The 16930-nt window shown below is 42.4% G+C and overlaps 2 protein-coding genes across 13 annotated transcripts in view; one reads left to right on the top strand and one right to left on the bottom strand.

Moving 5' to 3' along the window:
• Positions 1-16930, top strand: part of S100A1 (S100 calcium binding protein A1) — a 291017-nt gene that overhangs the window by 76875 nt on the left and 197212 nt on the right. Inside the window, exon 2 of the mRNA XM_029579407.1 lies at positions 5640-5779. The gene's annotated coding sequence lies outside the window, so the exon portion shown is untranslated. The remainder of the gene's footprint in view (positions 1-5639; positions 5780-16930) is intronic.
• Positions 5810-15571, bottom strand: LOC115077153 (early nodulin-75-like). 12 transcript variants are annotated; one of them, XM_029579383.1, is made up of 5 exons: positions 15474-15567; positions 12696-12848; positions 7956-8952; positions 6605-7729; positions 5810-6529 (listed from the first exon to the last, which is right to left on the bottom strand). In XM_029579383.1, exons 2-5 carry the CDS (start codon positions 12825-12827, stop codon positions 6162-6164), a joined length of 2622 nt encoding a protein of 873 aa, XP_029435243.1. In that variant the 5' UTR covers positions 12828-12848; positions 15474-15567; the 3' UTR covers positions 5810-6161. The 12 variants fall into 12 exon arrangements, with proteins under 12 accessions (XP_029435243.1, XP_029435244.1, XP_029435242.1 ...); XM_029579384.1 differs by having other exon boundaries at positions 5810-6604; positions 6680-7729; XM_029579382.1 differs by having other exon boundaries at positions 5810-6754; positions 6830-7729.

Here is a 16930-nt window from a genome sequence, read left to right as displayed (position 1 = left end):
GATGGGGTGTTCCTGATTCCTCTCAGGAATAGAGGTGAGGGTTCGGTCCTGGATTCCTGTCTCGGGTAAAAGTGAGGGGGTATCCTAGATTTGTCTCTCAGGGGTAGAGGTGAGGGGAGGGGGTGTCCCTTATTCCTCTCTCTCGGGGGAGGGGGATGGGTCTTGTCTAGGTCTCATCTAGAACTCCTTTGATGACCTTTATTTGCAGGTTAATAAAAAACCAAATGAGGTCACACTGGAAGGCTGAGTGCAATTACTAAATGATGAACCTGTCTAAATGAAATTCATTATTGAATCTGGGCCAGGAGGAGATCTGGTTTCTGCAGAGCCACTGTAACCTCTGACCTGTACCTGCTGGCCCCCAGGTAATGCAGTCTAAAGCCAGGATTGATCAACAGTACAGTAACCTAGTGACTCGGGAGAAGATTTACAATTTATTTACATTGTTAATGGTAATGGCAGGCCTGGGACCTGGAAGCAAACTTTAGAGGAATTGAGGGGTGGCACATGCAAGGCCGTCAGGGCCTCATCTTTATTTATGGGAAGGGATTGAGAGAAACGGGGCACAGCCCCCATTATATATGGCTTTTTTAAAGTGAGTTATCTGGCTGGTGTATTCAACAGGACGTTTATACCGCTGAATATATATGACAAGTTATCCGGCTGACTTGTCCACTACCCAGCCTATTGAATATGGAGCTCTGTGTCTGATGTCTGATATTCCCATAGTGGATTTCTATAATGTGATGTATGATTTTCTCATGTATGTTTGAGAGTCTATGGTTGATTTCTGTACTGTTCTTCTGTCTATCAGGCCGATTCAGTAAAGTCCACGGGAGAGCGGGCTTTTGCCCGCTCTCCCGGCACGCGCACAGGCCACTCGCCTGTGTGCGCGATTCAATATTTAAATTAGGCCCAGTGCTAGGGACACTAGCGCGTCCCTAGCGCCTCCTTTTGGCACGGAGCGGCAGCTGTCAGTGGGTTTGACAGCCGAAGCTCAATTTTGCCTGCGTCGGTTCTCAAGCCCGCAGACAGCCACGGGCTCAGAAACCGGTCGCCGGCAAAATTGAGCATCCGGTTTTCGACCCGACAGCTGCCGGCCCATTTAAAAAAAAAATTTTCTTTTTTTTTTACTTTTTTTACCCTTCGGGACCTCCGACTTAATATCGCCATGATATTAAGTTGGAGGGTGCACAGAAAAGCAGTTTTTACTGCTTTTCTGTGCACTTTCCCGGTGCCTGAAGAAATTAACGCCTACCTTTGGGTCGGCGCTAATTTCTGAAAGCAAAATGTGCGGCTTGGCTGCACATTTTGTTTTCTGAATCGCACGGGAATACCTAATAGGGCCATACATATGCATGTGCATGTTGAGGGCGCTATTAGGTTCGGCGGGTTGGACGCGAGTTTTCGGCCCCTTACTGAATAAGGGGTAAGGGAAAACGCGCGTCCAATGGCGGGTTAACAGTGCGCTCCGTTGGAGCGCACTGTACCGTCTCAGCCCGTATGTGATGTGTGATTTTCTCATCTATTATGTCTGATAGTCCCATGGTGGATTTCTATACTGTTCTTCTGTCTATGTGATGTGTGATTTTCTCATGTATTATGTCTGATAGTCCCATGGTGGATTTCTATACTGTTCTTCTGTCTGTGTGATGTATGATTTTCTCAGGTATAATGTCTGATAATCCCATGATGGATTTCTAAATAGTTTTTCTGTCTATATGATGTATGATTTTCTCATGTATAATGTCTTATGTGACCCAGTCTTGTGGTTTTGTTCTTGAGCTGTAGAACTGATCTGCTCAGGAACAAGCTGAGTGCTGTGGTGTACACTTTCAGTAGACACATGTGGATTATTTGAAAGCTGCGATAACCTTTGGGGAGTGTAGGGGACAAGATCTAACCCTTGTAACAGTTTTGTAGCAATTTGTGACTTCTCGAGGCATAGGGGCTGTGAATCTATGGAAATTTGTTCTATTCTTACACCATTGTAGTAACATAGGGAAACTTGGTATCTGGCAGAGGGACATGTGGTCCTGTGCATCACCGTGACCCGAAAAGGTGAACCCAAAGTTCACTACGGAAACTGTGCATGGGAACACCGGAGGGAAAACAGATGTGGGGGGTATGGAAAGTTAAGCTATTTGTAGAATAAAGGTGTCAGGAGCTGACTACTGCCTGCATGCAGAATGTCAGAGGTGAGACAGAGAAAAGCTGTATATAAGGAGTGGTTGGAATTCTGGATATTTGGAGAAGGCTAGGACTCTGTCAGAGTGCACATTGCCTTGTACCCTTCTCCCCAGGAAGACAACCAGTATTATAGTTATACTGGAACAGTTTATAAAATTCTTACAACCTATTTACATATAATGAAACATGTGCTTGCTGTAATGATTCAATACTAATAAAAGACAAATTATAACTGTAAAATTCTAAAAAGAAAAAGTCTTCCTGTGTCTTTTCTGAGACATATATTACAGAAAAGGGATCCGGGAGAGAAGCTCCCCCTCCCGAAGGTTTAGCCACAGCAAGGAGTCTAATCTAAAAATCAAGAAAACTAATTAGGGAACTGAAACCCTTTGGAAAAAGGAAACGGTAAGGCAAATTTTTCTACCCTTTGACCCTGTGTAAAACGCTCCACTGAAAAATGCCCCCCCCCCCCCCCTTCTACTCCACAGCACAGTGCAGGTACCTTTTACCTGCATCCCAAAAAGGGCGTTGTTAGTTCAGGGGAGGGAAGATATGCAAATGTGTGCAGGTAGTAAGTAGCTGCTGTCTCCCTGCTGGCCAGATTTTGACTTGGGGCTCCTTTGGGAAATCTGCTTTGGCCAGACTTGTCTGATGTAGCGGGTTAAAAGACTATATAAATGAATAAATCTGCTTGTCATACAGGACTGCAACCTCTGGGCTTCCTAAAGGACCAACAAAAAAAGCAGTTGTAGTCCATGAGCTTTCAAGACTTCATAGGTCCTTTTTTCAGATGTCTCAGCAGGTATTTGTGGGATTTTTACTAACTCCAGTTGTGATTAATTTTCTAATCCCAAGAGTTGAGTTTCTGGGCCTCTACATTTCGATTTCCTATGACTAATGTACATTTTAAGAGCAGCAATTGTTAATTGTATACTTCCTGCAATTTAATGACCTCTGGTTTGCCCATCATACCTTTTTGTTCTAAATATTTTCAAGCATAGATCTGGCACCAAGGAGGTCAACATAAATCCCCAAACAGTTACCTTGGTTTCCTGGCCACACTTTCTGTGGCTGTGTATTCTGAAACCTGTTGGAGAGGAACAGAGAGACTTGCATTATGTTCTCAAATGTAGATGTTTAGGAGAGCTGATGGGGCTGTGATGGAGCCTGGTCTTTTCCTTGTGACAAATTCAGAAAAGATCTTGTGCAGCCTTCCTGACTCCCAGAGGTTTGCTGTGGCGAGCGCAGGCACAAATGACCTCCTGCACCTTTTCATGGGCTAATGGCAGCATGTGAGGCTGAGTTAGGGGCTTCATCTCTCTCTCCTTCATTTCTGTTCGTTCTTTGGTGACTTGAGACAGCATTGCGCCAACCTCCCAGCCCGTTCTGCAGGAAGAACCGATCCTGTCCAGGACTGAGAACTTTTTTCCCCTCCCGTTATGTATGTAATAATCTGTGACTTTTGACAGTCTACGCCCAGAAGGTCCCTAGCCACGAAGAAGAAAAGGAAAGTCTGAGATCAAGGCATGCAGCAGGAAATAAGAATATAAGAAGTGCCGTGCTGGGTCAGGCCAAAGGTCCATCGAGCCCAGCATCCTGTCTCCAACAATGGCCAGTCCCAATGAGTAGATTTCCTGTTGCTCATTCCTAGGGATAAGTGGTGGGTTACCCAGAATCACCTGGCTAATAATGTGTTATAGATTTTTCCTCCAGGAGCTTGTCCAAACCTCTTTTAAACACCACTATGCTTGACCAAATCCTCTAACAACAGAATCCACAGCTTGATAGTGCACTGAGTGAAAAACTACTTGCTACGATTTGTTTTGAACCTGCCACCTGTTAGTTTGAAGCAGTGTGCACTATATGAAAGGATACATAGCCATCCCCTATTTACCTGTTCCACCCCAGTCATGATTTTATAACCCTCTGTCATAATAATCATTGGGACAGACTAGAAGGACCTTATCTGCTGTCAGATTTTCATCCCTGCAAAGTTGCTGTGATCATATCTGGAATTGGAGAAAGAGGGAAACATCTCAGTCTCTGCTAGGATTTTCCTGCCTCTTGGGTAACCTCCATTTATTCATGAGTCATTCATCACCAGAGGCAGGTAGCAAAGATGCTCTTGTTTGGTCTGGAAGAGCTAGGTAGGAATGCCAGGACTGTGAATTTTTTAATTGATTCATTGTTATCTTTGATTTTTGTTGTGATTCCAGCTCTGAGACTCCATTGGGCTGTTACCCATCTACAACTCCTAGGAATGACCACAGCAGGGGGCAAGGGAGAGGACCATATTCCCCAACTTCTAGGAGATATCCAAGGCTTTGTCTGTTTTTTTCTTAAAGCTGCGGTGTCACCTATGCTCAGCAAAATTATACAACTGCAGTATGGGAAGACAAGTCAGGTTCTATTTTTAAAATGTTTGAAAAAGTATAATTAAATGGGAGAAGGCAACCCCTCAGTCTCCCTCTCCTGCCTCCTTTCCATTTGTCATGTTCTGGAACCTTCTGAAGTAACATCCATTCCTTGCTCAGCAAGACCACGAGACAGAAGACCTGCTAGCCATTTTCTCAGTTCCTAGTTAATTATAACAGCATTTCGTTAAAATCAGCAGAATTGTTTTGAAAAAAGCTATTTTTCTAGGGTTTTTTTGCCTTTGGTATAATTAATGAGTTTCCTGCCTAAATTTTAGTTTTACTGTGCTAGGATAACTCCCAACAAACCAAGTCAACTCAGTTATAAAAATTACTCTCCACAAGCTTTGACCCAGGTCACATCCATCTCAACAGTGTTCCTGCCACATTTCACAGTTTTAGTCAATGAAATTCCAGCCATTAGTGATAAAGCAGTCCTTCAGGCAAGCATCATGTATTTTCATCATTCTTTCCTAATATGTATATACTATTATTTAATATTTGTAAATACATGGTATGGCTCTGCTTTTCAGTGGTATATCCCTAGCGTTACCATGTGTGATAACCTTAGTTATGTAACAAAGATCCTGATTGATTGATATCTATTTGTACTGCTTACATAAATGTTAGGCCCTTTCCATTGACCGTTAGTGTATGACAAGGATGAATAGCTCCTGGTCTGCAAATGAGTCTACTTTTCAGCTTTTTTTTTATAAGAATATTTGTATTCCTATCTATAACTGTTATTGGGAGTGTGTTTCAGAGTAACCAACTATCTCAACTACCCATCCTTGAAAGGATGGAAGGCTTGCTCAGCCTAGCATCAGTATAGTTTCATTAAGCAATTCCTGTTTTTTTCTCATTAGAGCAGAAGAAGCTCAGCCTGTCACTCAGGAGGGAGCAGTGACTTTTGGAGGCAATAGAGCCCTTCAGTTGGGAAAATAAAATCCTTTGCTGGGTCGTATTGGACACTGTTTCTTTTGTACAGGATAATGGGAGTCAATGTTTGTCAACTGTGCACTGTGTTTGTTGTAGATGTTGATATGAGCAATAACTTTGGAAGAAAGCAACTGACTCATTTCTGCAGTAGATATGCTGAATTACGAACCTAAAGCAGAATTCCTACACTACCTGCAAAACATACAGAAACAAAAAGCTGAAAAGAAGAACTCAATGTAAGTCATTAGCAGAGCTCAGCATATGGAAACATTTTAAATAATTGCTTTATTGAGACACTACAAAGATCTTGATAACTCATTTGCATTTTTTTTCTATTCTTGTTTTGCTGTAGGATTAATATATTCATTATCTTTAATTAACAAGTAATTCCAATGTTTGGTTCCAAGCAGTAGAATCTTCCACCAAAATGTTGGAATTGTGAGTTAAAGTTTTTCTATATTATTTAATTGGAGTGCTGAATCTCTAGATTCTTATTTGTAACATAATGGTCTTTGTGAGCTCCTCCATTATTGATTCAGATCACCCACACAATTTTTCATCTTAATGCCTTCTTGCTTATGTTAAATCCTGAGCATCACATGCTTCATTTGTTATTAATTATTTTTGCCATGGGAATCTGCACTGGTTTGGCGACCAAAGGTACTGATACTGATAATGGACTTGCTGTTGCCGATGTTGGGATGGTACGTGTTGTGCAACAGGATGAGGTTCTTCTTGGGGTGGGTCATGAGTGTGATCAGTTTGTTTACGTAAGTGATATTCATATTTGGAATAGGAATGCTGTTCCTCTTCTTTGGATGGATCTTGTTGTCCTGGACTCTGTTGAGTTTTATCTAGCTCTTCTTGATTTTTCCATGGAGTTTGTTGAGGTGGATCTTTGTTATCTTGACCTGATTTAATAGATTCTTGTTGCTGAAGGTGATCTTGTTTTGGGGGAACTAATTGCTGAGGTGGTTCATATTTACCTTGATGATAAGATGGATCAGATTGAGAAGGATCCTGTTTTGGTGGGACTACCTGTTTTGGTGGTTCATATTTACCTTGATGATAAGATGAATCTGATTGAGAGGGATCTTGTTTTGGGGGAACTAATTGCTGAGGTGGTTCATATTTACCTTGATGATAAGATGAATCTGATTGAGAGGGATCTTGTTTTGGGGGAACTAATTGCTGAGGTGGTTCATATTTACCTTGATGATAAGATGGATCAGATTGAGAAGGATCCTGTTTTGGTGGGACTACCTGTTTTGGTGGTTCATATTTACCTTGATGATAAGATGAATCTGATTGAGAGGGATCTTGTTTTGGGGGAACTAATTGCTGAGGTGGTTCATATTTACCTTGATGATAAGATGGATCAGATTGAGAAGGATCCTGTTTTGGTGGGACTACCTGTTTTGGTGGTTCATATTTACCTTGATGATAAGATGAATCTGATTGAGAGGGATCTTGTTTTGGGGGAACTAATTGCTGAGGTGGTTCATATTTACCTTGATGATAAGATGGATCAGATTGAGAAGGATCCTGTTTTGGTGGGACTACCTGTTTTGGTGGTTCATATTTACCTTGATGATAAGATGAATCTGATTGAGAGGGATCTTGTTTTGGGGGAACTAATTGCTGAGGTGGTTCATATTTACCTTGATGATAAGATGAATCTGATTGAGAGGGATCTTGTTTTGGGGGAACTAATTGCTGAGGTGGTTCATATTTACCTTGATGATAAGATGGATCAGATTGAGAAGGATCCTGTTTTGGTGGGACTACCTGTTTTGGTGGTTCATATTTACCTTGATGATAAGATGAATCTGATTGAGAGGGATCTTGTTTTGGGGGAACTAATTGCTGAGGTGGTTCATATTTACCTTGATGATAAGATGAATCTGATTGAGAGGGATCTTGTTTTGGGGGAACTAATTGCTGAGGTGGTTCATATTTACCTTGATGATAAGATGGATCAGATTGAGAAGGATCCTGTTTTGGTGGGACTACCTGTTTTGGTGGTTCATATTTACCTTGATGATAAGATGAATCTGATTGAGAGGGATCTTGTTTTGGGGGAACTAATTGCTGAGGTGGTTCATATTTACCTTGATGATAAGATGGATCAGATTGAGAAGGATCCTGTTTTGGTGGGACTACCTGTTTTGGTGGTTCATATTTACCTTGATGATAAGATGAATCTGATTGAGAGGGATCTTGTTTTGGGGGGAACTAATTGCTGAGGTGGTTCATATTTACCTTGATGATAAGATGGATCAGATTGAGAAGGATCCTGTTTTGGTGGGACTACCTGTTTTAGTGGTTCATATTTACCTTGATGATAAGATGAATCTGATTGAGAGGGATCTTGTTTTGGGGGAACTAATTGCTGAGGTGGTTCATATTTACCTTGATGATAAGATGAATCTGATTGAGAGGGATCTTGTTTTGGGGGAACTAATTGCTGAGGTGGTTCATATTTACCTTGATGATAAGATGGATCAGATTGAGAAGGATCCTGTTTTGGTGGGACTACCTGTTTTGGTGGTTCATATTTACCTTGATGATAAGATGAATCTGATTGAGAGGGATCTTGTTTTGGGGGAACTAATTGCTGAGGTGGTTCATATTTACCTTGATGATAAGATGAATCTGATTGAGAGGGATCTTGTTTTGGTGGAACTAATTGCTGAGGTGGTTCATATTTACCTTGATGATAAGATGGATCAGATTGAGAAGGATCCTGTTTTGGTGGGACTACCTGTTTTGGTGGTTCATATTTACCTTGATGATAAGATGAATCTGATTGAGAGGGATCTTGTTTTGGGGGAACTAATTGCTGAGGTGGTTCATATTTACCTTGATGATAAGATGCATCTGGTTGAGAAGGATCTTGTTTTGGTGGGACTACCTGTTTTGGTGGTTCATTTTTACCTTGATGATAAGATGAATCTGATTGGGAGGGATCTTGTTTTGGTGGGACTACCTGTTTTGGTGATTCATATTTACCTTGATGATAAGATGGATCTGGTTGAGAGGGAACCTCTTTTGAAGGGACTAGTTGCTGTGGTTGTTCATGTTTATACTGATGTTGAGGTGGTTTCTGTTCTAGTTGATCTGCTTTAATATATGGACCTTGTTCACATTTATCTTGTTGAGTTGATTTCTGGTTTGTCGACTCCTTTTTGGACTGATCTTTTTGCTCAGTAAATGGTTGGTTTTGTTGTCCAGGTTTTGTTTGTTGCTGTTGGCAAGTGTCTTGTGATTGCTCCATGTGAAAAGTATTATAGTAGGCCTTGATTATTTTACACATTAGATCCGTGAACTCATTAAAGTCAACTCCTCCATCCTGATTGTCATCCAAGATTTTCATCACAGTCTCCACAGTCTGGGGATCATTTGGGTTCTGTAGGAAAAGATAATGCGCTTTAAGTCTGATGATATCACTTTCAGAGTGCTTGTCTTGACATCTTATGCTTTCATAAATTATGCTGGAGCTTTACCTTGTACAGAGAATAAACTCTCTCTGCCTCACTTTTGCTCCCTGTCTGACACAGGATGTTCTCACCTTACTTCACCAGTAGACTCAAATTCAGTTATGATTCCTTTCACCTCAGTCCTACTGGCACAATTTGTCTCTTAAATGTCAATCAACTTGTTGCTACCAAATAATGCAATTACAAATGAAGCCACACTCCCCCAAAATGTCACTGACACCGACTCTATTTATGTGATGAGGTGCGTTAGCACACCAGTAGTGCAACAAATTAGCAGAGACAGGTATAATCACAATCTCTAGCTCTCTGTGTACACAGGATGGTGAACATTCTGACAAGCCAAACTGAATTCCACAGCCAGAATTGTACAGTTGTGACTTTTCTGTGGCATGTCTGCAGTGTTCTCATTTTGCCTTCTGAATAGTGAAAATTTGCTGTGTAGAAACGGAAAATGTTTGATTTCCTAATTGGTTATTTCATTTATTTAACTAACATCATTAAACCTCCTATACATACTGCCCCTGCTTTAATGGAGTTAGTCGGGGAAGGCTGTTTAACATTTTATCTACATGCAAAAGCTAACCACAGAAAAATGACCAGGTCACTGCTAATCAGTATTAAATAAATATTCATAAGGCATACACGTTAAACAACATTTAATTTTAAATTCTGTGTCCCTTCATGTAATTACTTTGATTTTGTAACAAAATGTTTTTTACACTTGCTTAAGGTGATCATAGTTCATATGGCTGCTCAGCCTGAGGCTGCTCTATAGTTGTTAAATTAATTGCTGCAAATGACTGCTTTGAACTGTGAACCACCTGCAGACATTTTCTTTCATTTCAGTCAATTATTAATGTAAAAACATTGTTTTCTAAAAGGAAAATGTTAAAAAGAGATATTCTGTAGCAGGGAACAAATCTGCAGCAAATTCCTCATTTGCAGAAAATCAAAACCTATGGATATAGTAGTCTGGTTGCCAGCTAGACTTCTAATGAGAGATTTAGAAGTCCATGGAAGTGACTTAGCATTAACTAGCTAGTGTCTTCAGAGACCTTACAATCTCTCCATGGCAAATTCATGGGACACAACATAATTCTGCTGCACTTTGGTTTAGAGCCATGCTTAAAGAAGAGGAAAATCAGAGGTTAAAAGAGGAAATGTCAGAAAAGCAACTCAGCATGCAGTGTGTCCACTATGAGCTCAGATGTACACACATGCATACCATCTGTGGCTCAGACGCACACGCATGCGTTTTAGGTTAGGGAAGAGGGGGCGTGAAGGTTTTTAGATGTACGCGTTAAGGACAAATAGCCCAGATTTGTGTGAAAGCATGATCAGTAGTCAGTGATGTAAGATGGCTGAACAGGATGTCAGTGAAAAGAACAACTCTGACTCAATTACAGAGATACATTGCCAGTGCATAATGATAGAAGTAGTTGACATTTAGATGCAGGTGCAGAGTAGAAATCTTCAAAGGTGAGAAACTAACCACAAGCTTAACATACTGGGTCAGACCAGAGGTCCATTAAGCTCAGAATCCTGTTTCCAACAGTGGCCAAGCCGAGTTACAAATACCTGGCAGGATCCCAAGGGGTAGACAGATTCCAAGCTGCTTATCTCAAGAATAAGCAGTGGATTTCTGCAACTCTACTTTAGTAATGATTCATGAACTTTTCCTCCAGGAACTTGTCCAAACCTTTTTTAAACACAGCTACACTAATAGCTTTCATCACATCCTCTGGCAACAAATTCCAGAGCTTAATTATGCATTGAGTAAAAAAATATTTACTCTTATTAGTTTTAAATGTATTACCTAGTAACTTCATTGTGGGTCCCCTGGTCTTTGTACTTTTCAAAAGAGTAAACAACTGATTAACGTTTACTTGTTCCATTCCACTCTATCTTATCTCCCTTCAGCGGTCTCTTCTCCAAGCTGAAGAGTCCTAACCTCTTTAGCCTTTCTTCATAGGGGAATTCTTCCATCCCCTTTATCATTTTGGTCGCCCTTCTCCTTACTTTTTCTAATTCTGCTATATCTTTCTTGAGATGTGGTGACCAGAACTGCACACAATACTCAAGATGAGATCGCACTATGGAGCGATACAGAGTAATTGTTTTATTCTCCATTCCTTTCCTAATAATCCCTAGCATTTTATTTGCTTTCTTGGCTGCTGCTGCCCACTGAGCTGAAGACTTCAGCATATTTTCAATGATGACACCTAGATCCTTTTCCTGAGTGGTGACTCCTAATGTGGAACCTTGCATTGTGTAGCTATAATTTGGGTTTCTCTTCCCTAAGTCTATCACTTTGCACTTGTCTGCATTAAATTTCATTTGCCATTTGCATGCCCAGTATCCCAGTTTTGCAATGTCCTCTTGCAATTTCTCATAATCCTCTTGTTATTTAACAACTTTGAATAATTTTGTGTCATCTGTCACTTGTTCCCATTTCCAGGTTGTTAATAAATATATTAAAAGCAGTGGTCCCAGAACAATCCCTAGGGCACTCCACTATTCACCTTTTTCCAGTGGGAAAATTTACCATTTAGCCCTACTCTCAGTTTTTTATCTTTTAACCAGTTGGCAATCCACAATAGGACACTCCCCCCTATCCCATGCTTTTTAATTTCCTAAGAAGTCTCTCATGAGGGACTCTGTCAAATGCTATCTGGAATTCCAGATACCCTACATCAACTGGCTCACCTTTATCCACATGTTTATTTACGCCCTCAAAAATATGTAGCAAATTTGTGAGGTAGTACTTCTCTTGGCTAAATCCAAAAGCTTCAAAGACAAGCTTCAAAGAGAAATATAGGAAACTAGAATAGCTAGTATGCATGCACCAGAAATGCAAGTCTGAGTGCTTAACAGAAGAACACACAAGATATTAGATGGATTCCCTGCCGAGAGCTGAACCTGATCAGAAACCAAAATGGTCAACATGTGACACTCACCAGATGAGAAAGGATCCCCGGTACCGTTCCAGGTTGGTTTGTTATATTCCACTTTTGCAAATAATAATAATATAGCTGCTTACTTATAGATATCATTAAGTAGTCAGGAGTCATTTCCTTTGAGGAACTTGGGTTATTCCTGTTGTGATTGTCCACCCTCTTAGGATTTATGATTTATTAACATTTGATACCACAACATCATAAATTTTGTAGCAGTTTACAATAAAAATGTACATAATCACTCATAACCTCATTCATAACAAGTTTCCTCTGCACTTGTTAAATGTACTAAGTTATTGCACCTCCTGTTATCTGTAAACCGGCATGATATGATTGTATCATGAATGCCGGTATAGAAAAGCTCTAAATAAATAAATAAAATAAATAAATAACCGCACCACTCGGCTCCTAAGACAGCATGCTCTTTGTGGCTGAGACCCACACATGCGCCCTCTGTGGCTCAGACACACGCACGCGCTCTCTCTAGCTCAGATATGGACTCAAGTATCTACATATATTTCTCTGTTTGTCAAAGCTTGTAAACATGCCGGAGCAGAGGGGAATGTTTCTGTTGATGTCGTATGTGCCATGAGTATAGGCAGAGAGCTATGAAGTGAAACAGAATGTGATCTGCAAATTACTGTCTTTATTTTTTTTGTGTGTTTTGTGATGATGTTTGGGCTGTAAGCAGTTACCTTTATCACATTTGCAAGCTCTTTCTGCAGCAGTGATTTCAGCTCATCCTTGTTCAGGAGCTTGCACTGCTCTTTGGAATAGCTGTGGAAGACGTCGATGAGGTCTTGGATGGCACCGATAATAGATGGCATCCTTCAGCTTTTCTTTCAGCTCTGCAGAGATATGAGAAGAGACAGCACTCAGACCTTCTTATTGCCAGAGATAAAATGCTTGTAGTTTTATAGAGGGGCCATACAGAGAGACTCAGCATGTGTCCTCTCCAGTAAATCAGAAGGAACCAGGGGATGTTCCATCAATCAGAGTACATTATCAGTGAGCGCACCTCCCCTGTCTCCTCCATGCTTCTGATGCTCATACACTGGATGGACCGCTGGACTGGTTGTGCTGCAGCTAGCTGGGCAGTTATTTCTACCTTTTTTAAAATATTATAAAACCCCAGGTGGAAACTTGTAGGGGCTTTCTTTCTTTATAATTTTCTATATTTTGTTTAATGGTTTTTATCATCATTGTAGTATACAACATCAACAAAACGTGCAAAGAATGACAGCAGTCACATTATCTTCCACTGAACTGGATTGCTTAGTTAAACCCCTAAGGAAGCATAAACTGCGAAGAGTTGAGCTTGGGCTTGTGGATTAGAGACAGGGACTGTCTACAAATAATTTTTTAAGAGCATAAACAAAAAATATTTTACAAGGTGAATGAATGAGTTGACCAGGTGCCTGTGATTTTATGGCACACTGACAGGCTTGCTGACACCTTGCTAAACTTTATATTGGGAATTTGCTTTTGGTTTCCCTTCTTACATTTGGTTGATATACAGTGTTCTCCCATCCTCAGCCCACTTTAGGAGCTTTCTAATAAAGTCTTGTGAGAGTTCCCTCTTACTTGCAGATTTGACCCTATTCACCTCCCTGCAACCTTGTGATCTTGTGATCACTCTTAAATGATAAATGTAAGCTCTCGCAAACACAGTAAGTAATATATTAGCTGCTGCTACAGAACCAGATGAAAGAGCTGCTTCATGCAGACAGTGCCATTCCCGTCACCTTCTGTTCCTCTTATGCACATCTGGGCAATGCAGCAGCCTTGTCTGATAGCACAAAAGCACAGCCACACTAGAGCAAGCTACACACACACATATCACCACAGAACAGATATAGTCCTAGCAGCAGGAGTGCAAGCTACACACACTCCACCATAGAACAGGTACAGCATTGAATACAGGAGTACAAGCCGCACATCCCTCATCACAAAACAGGTTTAGCACAGGCAACAGACGTGCAAGCTACATACACAAGTGCACATACACACTCTACCATAGAAAAGGTACAGCATTGGCCACAGGAGTGCAAGCTCCACACACACACACACCACCACCACCACAGAACAGGTACAACGCTGGCCACAGGAGTACAAACTGCACACATCCCATCAAAGAACAGGTACAGCACGGGCAGCAGAAGTGCAACCTCCACACACAAACGCACATACACACCCCGCCATAGAACAGGTACAGCACTGGCCACAGGAGTGCAAGCTCCACACACAGACCACCACCACCACAGAACAGGTATAATGCTGGCCACAGGAGTGTAAGCTGCACACACCCCATCACAGAACAAGGACAGCATGGGCAGTAGAAGTGCAAGCCACACACACAAATGCACATACACACCCCGCCATAGAACAGGTACGGCACTGGCCACAGGAGTGCAAGCTCCACACACAGACCACCACCACCACCACCACAGAACAGGTATAATGCTGACCACAGGAGTGTAAGCTGCACACACCCCATCACAGAACAGGTACAGCACGGGCAGCAGAAGTGCAAGCTACACACACAAATGCACATACACACCCCGCCATAGAACAGGTACAGCACTGGCCACAGGAGTGCAAGCTCCACACACACACACCACCACCACCACAGAACAGATACAATGCTGGCCAAAGGAGTGTAAGCTGCACACATCCCATCACAGAACAGGTACAGCACGGGCAACAGAAGTGCAAGCTACACACACAAACGCACATACACACCCCGCCATAGAACAGGTACAGCACTGGCCACAGGAGTGCAAGCTCCACACACACACCACCACCACCACCACCACCACAGAACAGATACAATGCTGGCCAAAGGAGTATAAGCTGCACACACCCCATCACAGAACAGGTACAGCACGGGCAGCAGAAGTGCAAGCTACACACACAAACGCACATACCCCATCACAGAACAGGTATAGCATGGGCAGTGGTAGTGCAATCTTACACCCCCCCAACGCACACACATACACACTGCCCCTCCACAAAGTAGATACAGCATGGGCAGCAACCACAATGTAAGTTCCCTCACTCACTCTCCTTCACTACCACTATCTCTGCTGGTAGTCTACCCTCTGCAATGACTGTGACTAATACCATGAGTTTCCTTCCCCCTGCTTAGGATATCTCAGCCCAGCTTTGAAAGCTTCAGCTTTCAGGCCAGAAGTGAGTTTCCGTCTTCCTACTCAGCCTCCCAACAGTGGCCAGACCCAATTTTAATGGTAGTATTTTGGGAACTGGCCTAAGGCACCCAACTCGTTTCCTGTAGATAACCCTATGACAGAGATGACCAGGAAGATTTCATGCACTGGCTGCATGAAGCCAGAATTAGGATTAAAAAAGCCCACTTCTAATGGTGAATAATCAGCAAAGAACAGGGCCTCAGTTCTTAACAAACCAAATACAAGCAAAAAAAGATGCACAGTATAAAAAAATAAAAGCCTTACCTAATTCACTAGAGAGAGAGGCAGTAATAGCACAGCAGGCAGAATGGCTGGCTGGAGCGCCCTGACAAATGAGACCTTTTATACTCATCTATAGCCCAGTTTCTTCACTTGAGCCTCCCTTCTGTTATGTATCATCCTAATTGTCTTCCCAGCCTAGACCAGTTTCATGTCAAGGTGCAGTCACCTCCTGCTGTTGTGTCACAGGGAACCTGCCTCCTGGGGCAGCCCCTGCCACGCCCAGGCACCGGGCCCTCTAGAGTTGTTGTGCAGCCCGTGGGGTTTGAGTTCCTCACTGGTGTCAGTGCTCGCTGGGCTGCTTCTGTTTATTGCTGAGGAGATCAGATCATGGCAAAGGACCTCGAGCTGATGTCTGCGTGCACGTCATAGGCATAGTTTGGGAGGGATCTTGGGGGTGGTGCCCTCCCTCCCCTTTCCCCCCCCCCCCCCCCCAAATGCTTCAGGTGCTAGTGCTGTGTCAGATTCTTCTTCCTCCCACCAATTTGCCCTCCTTACCCCTTGCCTCACAAGCTAAGTGGGCAGACTACGCTTCCGGTGCACGCTGTGGAATCTGGCTGCATCTCGGCATCTTCCACTCTCGATCCCTCATTTCTTGCTGCGTTTCTTCTCCTAGTCTCAGATGTCGGGAGAAAGGGCAAGGGGGAGGTTTGGTTCCCCTTCTTTTTTTAGTTTGAGTTAGAATGCTGCCAAATTGCCCCAATGTGAATTGCATTAGAGATAACAACAGAGAGCATCAGAGCCAATACTAGGTCCCTCGGACAAGGTTCACCTCCCTAGCTTTTCCATTTAATGTGGTTTAGCCTGCCTTCTTCTCCTAGCAGTCTCAAATTTTGGCATGGGGCACCTTTTTTGAAGGAGTACATACTACAGTGCACCAACTTGCTGGTCACATGGTACATGGAGTTGATGCCGAAAGGCTAATGCTATCAAGGGGGGAAATCTAGAGGAGGAAAGTGGGAGGACCAGTGGGATTCAGGGAACTCTGAGGAGGGAGGAAGTGGGAAACAATCACATTTTCTGGCAGTAAACAGAGACAGATTATCTGCAGAAACTTTCTGTGCTAGAACTTTCATGGACAGAGGGAGCTATGCAAGGTGCACACCATGAGTGGAAGGAGAAAGGGCGCGGATGAGAAGGGCTACTTGGAACAATATATAATTGCCATTTCCACACATACTTGGCAAACTACAGACAACTATTAGGAATGAAATAATTTAATTACAGGTTTACTCTGCATTTTTGTTCTTAATTTGTCAATAGGTGGTGTACATAGAATGCAAATGGCAAAGGGTGGATAATCTGCAAATGTCCCAGATGTGCTACAGCTTTAGTTCACACAGGCTAAAGGTCCCTTCCCACAGATGGAAAGGAGCCAAGTGGAGTGTGACTTAGCAGCAGGTTCTCGTTTCTTTTCTCAGGAATCCTAGTTTTGCCTCCTA

Source organism: Rhinatrema bivittatum, chromosome 16, assembly GCF_901001135.1.
Source record: "Rhinatrema bivittatum chromosome 16, aRhiBiv1.1, whole genome shotgun sequence".
NCBI classification, from domain to species: Eukaryota; Metazoa; Chordata; class Amphibia; order Gymnophiona; family Rhinatrematidae; genus Rhinatrema; species Rhinatrema bivittatum.
Note: the sequence above shows the minus strand (reverse complement) of the source record. Positions and strands in the feature narration are given on the sequence as shown.

Excerpts from the sequence above, each read along its gene's own strand:
- LOC115077153 (XM_029579377.1), bottom strand. The coding sequence starts at position 12,827 with ATGCCATCTATTATCGGTGCCATCCAAGACCTCATCGACGTCTTCCAC. Across the intron at positions 8,953-12,695 it reads AGCTTGCAAATGTGATAAAG|AACCCAAATGATCCCCAGAC; the intron begins GTAACTGCTTAC and ends CTTTTCCTACAG. Across the intron at positions 7,730-7,955 it reads AGATTCATCTTATCATCAAG|GTAAATATGAACCACCAAAA; the intron begins GTAAATATGAAC and ends CTTATCATCAAG.